This window comes from Echinops telfairi, unplaced genomic scaffold (assembly GCF_000313985.2).
Source record: "Echinops telfairi isolate 266 unplaced genomic scaffold, ASM31398v2 ScPeMD7_7467;HRSCAF=8505_1, whole genome shotgun sequence".
In the NCBI taxonomy this organism is placed as follows: Eukaryota; Metazoa; Chordata; class Mammalia; order Afrosoricida; family Tenrecidae; genus Echinops; species Echinops telfairi.
The window spans coordinates 11,605,798-11,615,564 of NW_022111368.1; the positions used below are offsets into that span (position 1 = coordinate 11,605,798).

At 45.7% G+C, this 9,767-nt stretch overlaps 1 protein-coding gene across 1 annotated transcript in view; it reads left to right on the forward strand.

Moving 5' to 3' along the window:
• The window catches only part of LOC101645208 (coagulation factor VII-like), a 48,218-nt gene that overhangs the window by 5,520 nt on the left and 32,931 nt on the right, over positions 1-9,767 (forward strand). Inside the window, exons 2-4 of the mRNA XM_013005087.2 lie at positions 3,729-3,869; positions 7,951-8,075; positions 9,504-9,633. Coding sequence (XP_012860541.2) covers positions 3,729-3,869; positions 7,951-8,075; positions 9,504-9,633 — 396 coding nt within the window. The remainder of the gene's footprint in view (positions 1-3,728; positions 3,870-7,950; positions 8,076-9,503; positions 9,634-9,767) is intronic.

Sequence of the window (9,767 nt, forward strand, 5' to 3'; positions counted from 1 at the left end):
GCGATAGAGTGAAGCCGCGGAAGTCGAAGCGCGAAGTGACGAGGGTTCACTGTATTTGAACAGTATGGCTCTTGAGAAGGATGTTATAAATATCCAAATGGCTCTTGGCAGAAAAAGGTTCCATACCCCTGGCCTAGGCTATACAGTGTGGCCCAAGGTCCTCAGGTAAACAAAGACACTCTTCTCAGGCTGAATACTCCAAGGGCTTAGGGATCACCCTTCAGGAACTGATGACAAAAGCTTCTTTCTGGGCAAGGTTAATTCTGTCCGGCACAAGAGTATGTTCTGATATGGAATGAGCTCTTCTGGGCCACATCTGCTTTCAAGGTGAGCACCAGGTTCCTCTGTGGATGTGATGTTGGGAGAGGGATTGGAGAGACAGTATGCCTGCTCCGTTCTTGGCTCCTTGCCTTCTGCCATAAGAGAAGTCCAGGGACCCAGGGACATGGAGAAGCAGTGAGGGGCAGCAAAGGTAAATATGCCAAGCCTGCAGACATCATAGGTCATGAATTGTCCCCATCTTTGTTCAGATGTCCCTCATTTTATATTTTATATATATTTTTTATATTTTATATATATATATATATATATATATATCCAGAATCCTTCAGTAATTGCATAATGAATCACAGAGAAAACAAGAGAAAATCCATGTTTATTCTCCATTACTTTGAGATGAGCTCGATCATGGCATAGTTATTGGCATAGTTATTGTGCACGCATCTAAAATCAAATTTTCTCCACCGCACCCCATCCCACTCTGTTATCCTGTTAAGAACTCCATGTTCTTCTTGGTTTTGAACACTACGCATTCACTACATGGCTTGACATCAGTGTTAGGCCAGGTTGAGTAGAGAAACAACTTCAGTGACACTCATACGTGTGTAAGAGAGAGCTTTATATCAAGAGGTAATTATATATATGAAGCAAACATCCCAGCCGAGTCCACAAGTCCAATACTGGTCCATAAGTCCCTCTTCAGACTCATGCAGTCACAAGCAATGACGCAGAATGCAGAAACATCACTGGCTGGTGGGTGCAAAGTCCCATGGGTCCAATGGTGGTGGCTCTGGCAGCTCTCCAAGTGACTCAACAGCAGCAAGATAAAGGCAGAGAGAGGGGGAATTTCCCAGGACCCTCCTTATGAGGAGGTCACACCCACAAGGAGGCACCATCAGGCTAGACTCCACCCTTACCCTTCAAGTTCACATGAAACTGTAACAATCACAACACCCAAAGTCTGAACTCAGTCAGTCCTAAAGAGGTGAGGATATAAAGTTCTTAGAGGCACTCCCTGAATAAGGAATATTAGATAAATATTAATTTAAGGAATCCCAAAGCCCCAGCCTCTCCAGCAGGTCTCATCAGTAAGCAAAAGGAAACTGTTGTTCAGGGCCCTAAGACCAACCTGTGAGGCAAACCTACGATGGGCCCATGATTATGGAGAATCCTTCTGAGGAATCAGTCTCCCCGCCTTTCTTCTTGCCTATGAGGAAGCTCCTTGGAAGAGAGGATGTCAAGACTTTGCCTCATCATGTTTGGTTTAAGTAGAAGGGTGTTGTGCTTGGTAAAGAACATCGTGCTTGGTCAAGTAGAAGGGCAGAGAAAGAGAGGAAGACCCTCAATGGGTCCAGAGAGTGTCCTGTTCTGTTGAGTGCAGGGTCTCTGTGTTTCATAATGAACTTGACAGCACCTAACAACAACAACAAACATGATGTCAGCAGGACCCTCCCTCGGGTTCTCCTATTCCTACACTGGGACTAGACCAATGGTTCTTGGGCTCTTCTGTGGTGGTTGTTGGTCTGCTCCAACTCATGGTGACCCCTGAACAACACAATGGCCCATGGCCCTGTTCTGAGCCATCCGCTGAGCAACTATGGACTGGACCATTGGGATCTATAGGGGTTTTGGAAATGGACCGCAAGGCCTTTCTTCTTAGTCTGTTCAAGTGAGGAAGTTTTGCTGAATGCTGTTCCACATCATCAACACACAAGCTTCCACTGACAGATGGGTGGTGGCTATGGATGAGGTGCGTTGACTGGGCATTGAATTTGTGCATCTCATGTGAATGAATTCTACCACTCGACCATCAATGTTTTTTATGCCATTGTTATTGTGGTTGCTGTGTTGTTGTTAGGTGCCATCAAGTTGGTTCCAACCCATAGTGACCCTCTGCACCCCAGAACAAAACACTGCCCAGTCCTGTGCCACCCTCACAATTGTTCCTATGCGTGAGGCCATTGTTGTAGCCACTATGTCAATCCATCTCCTTGGGGGCTTTCTTCTTTTATTACCTCCCCTCAACCGAGGATGATGGCCCTAATACCACCCTCTACTGCTTTTCTAGGGTCTAGGAAATACACCCTGACATATAGACACATAGGTAGACAAGAACCAAAAAAGCCCCAGATACACAAAAGTTTTACAGAGTTTCTAAGGGCTCACAGGGTCCCTGAGACTCATGCTGGCTCTGTACATTGTATCCTTCCCCAAACCACAGGAGGCATTTCTTTGTCAGGCCTCCAGACAGTTGTCTACTATTGGTATTTCTTCCTAATGAGGAAAATAATATTTTGGTAAATTACTGGTCACAATCAAAAGAATCACTCAGGATATATCTTGGACCTCCTGATGCCAGCCTTGTATTGGATCTATCAGTTTATAGAATCTGAGTCCTAGGTGAGAAGGGTATCACAACTGTGGTTTTATAGGACAGTTATTCAAAAAACTCACTGCAATCAAGGCAATGCTGACTAATAATGACCCCCTGTCAGATTCTGAGATGATAACTGTTTACTGGAATAGAAAGCCAGTCTAACTTCCATGTTGCTGTTCTTGGTTTTGAACTGCCAACCATGTGGATTGCAGCCCAATGAGCAACCACTCCACTACCAGGGCTCCAGTTACAGGGTAGTATTTCTCAATAATCAGAAAAATATATTTATGTTAGGCCTTCCTTACTTTAAATTTTTACATGAAAAAAAAGAATGCTATATCAAACGAGAACCCCAAGTATCTACATTAGCATTCTAGATGATCAGCTTCCAACATAGTTTTTGTGTGTGGTGGGCAATGAAAGCGTATTTAAATGCTGCCTTCTCCCTTCATTGAATTCATCAGGGCAGGACCATCTTCTTGCCTGCACACAACCACTTCTACTCACACATCTCCACTGTGTGCCTTAACTATCTTCACTGTGAAGTCCAGTGTTCATAAAGCCTACTATCTCGTGCCTCTGGTGGTTGGAATTTGGTTCATGGTAAGACAACTTTGGACCATTGAATTAACCAAATGCAAATAGTCTAAGTGAAAGACAAGGGTGTCTCCGGCATCATTTACAATGATCACAGCACAGCAATAGCTAAGAAAAGACTAAGGAAACAGGTATCCTGACAATCACCTAATGTCCCTGGGAAGTACAAACACTACCAGCCCTTTATTTCTGAAACACCATCATTCCTTCCTTCCTACCGTTATTCCTTTATTCCCCAAACACCGTCCAACCAACCCTTCTCTCCTACTGACCGGGATGCTAAGATGATGTCAATTGTCCCCAACCCCTAAGAGTTCTGACCATGCAACTCCAACCCTAGTGCCAAGGCCATGCGAAATTCAGTATCTACTGGCCACAGGCCCTCCTCCTGCCCAGAAGACAACTGTCCCTTTCCTCCAGGGCAGAGGAAGCCCCTCACAACTGACTCTCTCATACTCCCCCTTCTTGTTCTCAGACAAAAACAGCGAGCTGATCTGTTTGAATGAAAACGGGGGCTGTCAACAGTACTGCAGTGACAACCCAGGGACCAAGCGCTCCTGCAGCTGTCACCAGGACTACAAGCTCATGGCTGACGAGGTGTCCTGTGAGCCCACAGGTAACTGGTTCCCAGGAAGTGCTCCCAGCATGCCATGGGGCCTCATTTGCTGTTTACTGTTAGTCAGGTGAGGTGGTGACGAGGTCCTGTCCTAGTGTGTGTTATCTCAGATGACTGAAAAATGAGACAGGGTGGCATAACCTCTACTGAGTGTCCCCTAGGTGCTGGTCACATTGTGAGGCAGAGAGACCCAGGGTTAAGAAAGCTGTCCCCACCCAAGAGCAAGCCAGAGCGTAGTATTATCAGACTCAGTTTACCAGGCCAGTTTTATTGGGCTCAGTGGTCTGCGGCCCATCCTCAGGTTCAGGCTAACAAGAAAGAAAACAGGGGACCTCTCTTGGAACACTGACTCCCGGAACAAAGAGGTTGGCACTTTTTAAGCACATGGGGAAAGGGGACCTGATCTCTGTGCAGTAGCCTCCCAGGTGCTAGGCATCCTTCCAGGCAGAGGGAGGGGAGGCAGGACTACAGTCTGGCCAGTGGACTTCCAGCTTCTGGAATGGCTCCATGGTAGCACAAATGGGTAGTTTCGGGAGCTTTTGTTCCTTGGCTTTATCCTTCGGAATTAGTCAGAAGACCAATGTTTTCTTGATGCATGATCCGTGATCCAGCTGGAACCAGCTCTCAATCAGTAGCTGAAAAACTTCTACCTACAGAGGGCTAGCAGGGAATTGGTGGGGAGGGGTGGTCTTTTCTAATTGATTGAGAAGACACATCTCGTGACTTGTTTATGGTTCCAAGTGCCCTTATATCTTATCCATATGGGGAATGGATAACCCAGATGGCTTCCACAGTGATCAGAAGTTGCCAGAGCAGACAGCCACCTGCCGCTGACACCCTGGAAGTAGCTCGCTGGATGGTTATCTGCTGAGACTCTGTTGGCCTCACATCAATTCCACACTCCTGGAATCCCAGAGACACTCAGGACCTCTGCCAAGGTTTCCGGGATCTAATGACTCCACACTCAGGTTGTGGAAAGCCTCCTGCACAATTCCAGAGTCCAAAGTTTTCAAAGGGAAGTATTTTTAGAAAAAGGAAAAAGATGGTCCAAAGCAAACTCAAACTCAGCAGGGCTACAAAGTCAACGGCTGAATGAGGTGCCCCTTACCAATTGTGCCGTGTGTAGATGGATGTTCCTCATCTGAAATTTAGCCTGGCCCTTCTAAATCTGTGAGCCACCCCCCAGGCCCAAGAACTTTACTGGAGCATATTGGTGATATGGGGGTTTTCAGTCTGGGTTGGCTAAAGAAAAAATTTAATAGACACTCATTTGTGTTACAGAGAGATCTTTATATAAAACAGGAATTGTGTATTAGGAAAACATCCCAGCCCAGTACATATCAAGTTCATAAGTCTGATATTATCCCACATGTAAAAACTAGTCCATAAATTCCTCTGCAGAAAAGCTGATGGTGCCCGGCTATCAAAAGATAGAGTGTTTGGGATCTTAAAGGCTTAAAGCTAAACAAGCAGGCATTTAGCTCAGAAGCAACAAAGCCTACATGGAAGAGGCACCCCAGGCTGTGTGATCACGAGGTCTCGAAGGGATCAGGTATCAGGCATCAAAGAACAAAAAATAAAAGCATTTTGAAGGAAGGGGAGTACAGATTGGGGACCCAAGACCCATCTGTAGACAACTGGACATATCCTTACAAAAGGGTCACGTGGAGGAGACGAGCCAGTCAGGATGCAGGGTAGCAACGATGAAACATACAACATTCCTCTAGTTCATTGATGTTCCTCCCTCAACTCCCACTATCATTATCCCAATTCTACTTTAAAAATCAGGCTAGACCAGAACATGTACACTGGTACAGATAGGAACTGGAAACACAGGGAATCCAGGACACATGATCCCTTCAGGACCAGGTTGAGAGTGGTGATACTGGGAGGGTACAGGGAAGGTGGGGTAGATAAGGGGAACCTATTAGAAGGATCTTTATATAGCCATCTCCCTGGGGGGCAGACAACAGTAAAGTGAGTGAAGGGAGTTGTAGGACAGTGTACTATATGACAAAATATTAAGAATTTATAAATTATCAAGGGTTCTTGAGGGAGGGCAGACCAGGAAAGAAGGGGAAAAAATAAGGAACTGATACCAAGGGCTCAAGGAGAAAGCAAATGTTTTGAGAAGGATGATGGCAACAAATTTACAAATGTGCTTGGCACAATGGATTTATATATGGATTGTGATAAGACTTGTACAAGCCCCAAATAAAAAAAATTTTTTTTTAATTCCTCTTCAGACTCACGAAACAAATGCATTGATGCCAAATGTGGGAAACTCACAGGCTAGAGGGTAGAAAATCTTGTGGACCCAGTGGTGGTGGAACCATCTCAGAGCTAGTGTGGGACTCTATGTGGTTCCTTCAGCTCCAGGGCTCTGGCTCCATCACTGTGTCTCCTTGTAGATTGTCAACAGGAATGTCTCGCAGAGAGTATCAGTGTGTCCCACCTCCATCAAGCTACTTATCTCTGTAGTGCCTCCAAATGAGGTCATCAAGGTGTGACCTGATTGACAGGCTAAACTCCACCCCTTCACTCTTAAAAGACTCAAGTTGACACCAGATATGTAACTACCAGAGGAAGAGAGAGTGGAGTAAAACTAACACTACTTTTGCTAAGAGATATCAATCAAACACAAGAAGCATATGATCTTAGTAATTTCAAATATCTAGAAAAAAATTCAACTGCCACCCACTCAATTCTGATTTATAGCGATCCTGTAAGGAAGTGTAGAACTATTTCTGTGGGTTTCTGAGACTGTAACTCTATGAGAATAGCAAACCCATCGTTCTCCCTTAGAAGCGACTAGTCATTTCAAACTGCTGACCATGTAGTCAACAATCCAAAGCCTAACTCACTACACCACCAGCGCTCCTTATATCTAGAATAGGCAGTTGCATAAAGACAAAACTTTAGTACTCATTCTCAGAAGCCAGGCAAAAGGCAAGAAGAGAATGGTTGGGTTTTGCTTAATGAAGGCTGAGTTTCTGTTTAAGGTGATGAAAACCTTTTAGAGATAGATAACAGTGAAAGTTGCACAACATGATGAACGTAATTAATGTCATTGAGTGTGCAGTTAAAATAGTTAAAATGAAAAAAAAAAAAGAAAAAAAAGTTAAAATGGCTCTCTCTATATATATATATGTGTATCCAGTAAATAATATATTTATTTATTCCATATAGTTTACATAAGTATATATTTAATTATATGTAAATATATTTAGATAGAAATACATCCACATAAATATATGTATTCACAACAAATATTTTAAAAGGAACTCCCCTTCTCTGAAAAGACACTACCATTGTACTCCATATTAGTTCATCTTTGATCATTCAAGCCACACCTTTCTCTTGACAATGTAGCAGAACCTGGCTTTGAGAAAAGGTTCGCTGGAGGTGTGGTATTGAAACATTCAATCACTGATGGAGAGGTTGCAGCTTGAGCCCACCAGCGTCAGGGCCAGAGAAAGATGCCTACTTCCACCAAGATCCCCTCTGGTGCTGAGCTGGCTGAACACACAGCAGCCCTAGGGACACAGCAGAACTGTCCCAGAGGGTTTCCAGGGTTGCAGTCTTTAGGGGAGCAGAAGGCCACAAATCTCCCCTGCTGGGTTCAAACAGCCAGGTGCTCCAGTGCATAATCACCTGGGCTACTTCCATAAGAATGACAAGCTTGGGAAACCTGGAGGCAGTTCTACTCTGTCCACTAGGGCTGTTGTGAGAGGGAGCCCACAGAATGACAGCAGGTTTAATTTTCAAGTAGGACTATCTCCTCCCAAACCAGCCTGTGGCCCCTCTCTTCATCTGACAGCTTCCCAGCAATCAGCGTCTCCCCCAGCTCCAATCCAGCAGGGTTGCAGGATCAAGGGGCATCTGGGTAGAACTCAGCCCTCTTCCACTCTGAGCCCTAAAGGTCTCTCCTTGAGTTCCTGGAAGGAGCAGCTCTGTGCTAAAAGGGAAACAGAAAGCCACAGCCTCACATCTCTGAGTAGAAAGCCCTTGAGCCCCTGGATCCACAAGCGCATCTGTCCTGCATGAACCCCTGTGTCTGACTGACTTTTGTTCTCTACAGTCAAATATCCGTGTGGGAAAATACCTGTCCTGGAAAAAAGAAACAACAGCACCTCCCGAGTTCCATTTGTGGGCAGCGTGCTGTGTCCCGGAGGGAAATGTCCCCAAGGGAAATGTCCTTGGCAGGTAAGTCTCCCCTGGCTTGATGGGCTGCTCAGAACCCTGGCATCCATCACTGGTTTTCTCCATGAATGTTCAGGCCCTGGTGTGGTTGCAGACTTTTGAATGAAGGCTGACACAAACTCACACCCAAACTCACTGTCACCAAATCCATTCCGGCTCATAAGGACCCTACACAACAAGGTTGCACTGCCCCTGTGGGTTCCCAAAGCAGAAAGCCTCATCTGCCTACCTCAGAGCGGCTGGTAGTTCAAACTGAAGCCAAACTATAGTCGTTGCTTCATAGACTGGAACATGATACAATTTAATCCTCACAACAGCTCTTTGAAGTGAGATGCAAGGGTGTATTTGGAGGAGTCAGCGGACATGAAAATACTGATGAGTTAGTGGACTCCCACACCAACGCAGGTGGCCCTTGAACTACACGGTCTGAACTTAAAGGCAACTGAGATGCATAAGAGCTTTCAGGTTGTTCTTCTGGTGAGCTTAGGGCCTGCTAGGATCTGGGAAAACCAGTATGGTGCTAGTCATCTCCATGTGAGCAGTTCAGATGGGCTTAGTGTCTCATGGATCTTTAAGTGGATAAGCATAAACCTGGTGCTCACACAGCAGGAAAACATTAGCTGTTAAGTGGCCGGGGAGAGTTCAAACTCATATTGTTCAAAGGTCAGAAACTCCTCAGGACTTGGTCCTGAGCCTCTATACTATTCAAGAGTCAAATGAAGTTCTATGGTCCCCAGATAGTATACTATTAGGGTATATATAACAAACCAAAAAAAAAATCCAAACACACTGCCATGAAGAGGATGCAGGTTTATAGCGACCCTACAAGACAGGGTAGAAGTAACTGCTCTGGAGGGTTTCCAAGTCTGTAATTGCTTATAGGAGTAGAAAGCCACATCTTTATCCCTCAGAGACCTGCTGGATTTGAACTACTGTCCTGTGGTTAGCAGTTCAATACATCATCCACTACACCATCGGGACTCCCATACCCATAGAAAGGACAATATAATTCTGTGGAGGCCTAGGGCAGTGCTAACCATTACCACGGTCTGCTGCTAATTGACAGCACCCCGGAAGAAAAGCCTGATGATAAACTTTTGGCGGGGAGAAAATCAGCCCTTGAAAACGGTGGAGCACAGTCTACTCTGACACACTGCAGGGGCCATGAGTCTAAATCAAGTCCACAGTAACTGCGTTCTAGCTGTCTCCTCAGCATAGTGCACTTGCCCCTCCAATCCCTGAGGCGGGTGCAGCTAGATGAGAGAGGGAGACCCCTACCTGAACAAAATGAAGCCAAGGAAGGGATCTGCAAAGGTGCCAGGAGTTCAGAAATGAATGGCTGAGCTGTCCTGAAGTGGGTGTGGGGAGGTGAGAAACCAAGGAAGCTGTGAGAGCAATGTGACCTTTCCATGTCTGCTCTACCCTGTGCAGGCTGCATTGAAGGTGCAAGGGGAACTTCTGTGTGGAGGGGTATTGTTGGGTGCTTCCTGGGTGCTCTCGGCAGCCCACTGTGTCTACAAACTCTACCCAAGGACATGGAAGTCTGTGCAGGTGGTTTTAGGTAGGTGTGGTCTTTATCTCAAAGTCAGTCCTTGAATGATGGCACAAGGGGTGAGGAATCACCACACTCCACCCCTCATCTCCATGACCAGATGAACTTCTTCAGAGGAGTCAGTATGCCCACCTCTCTGCTCA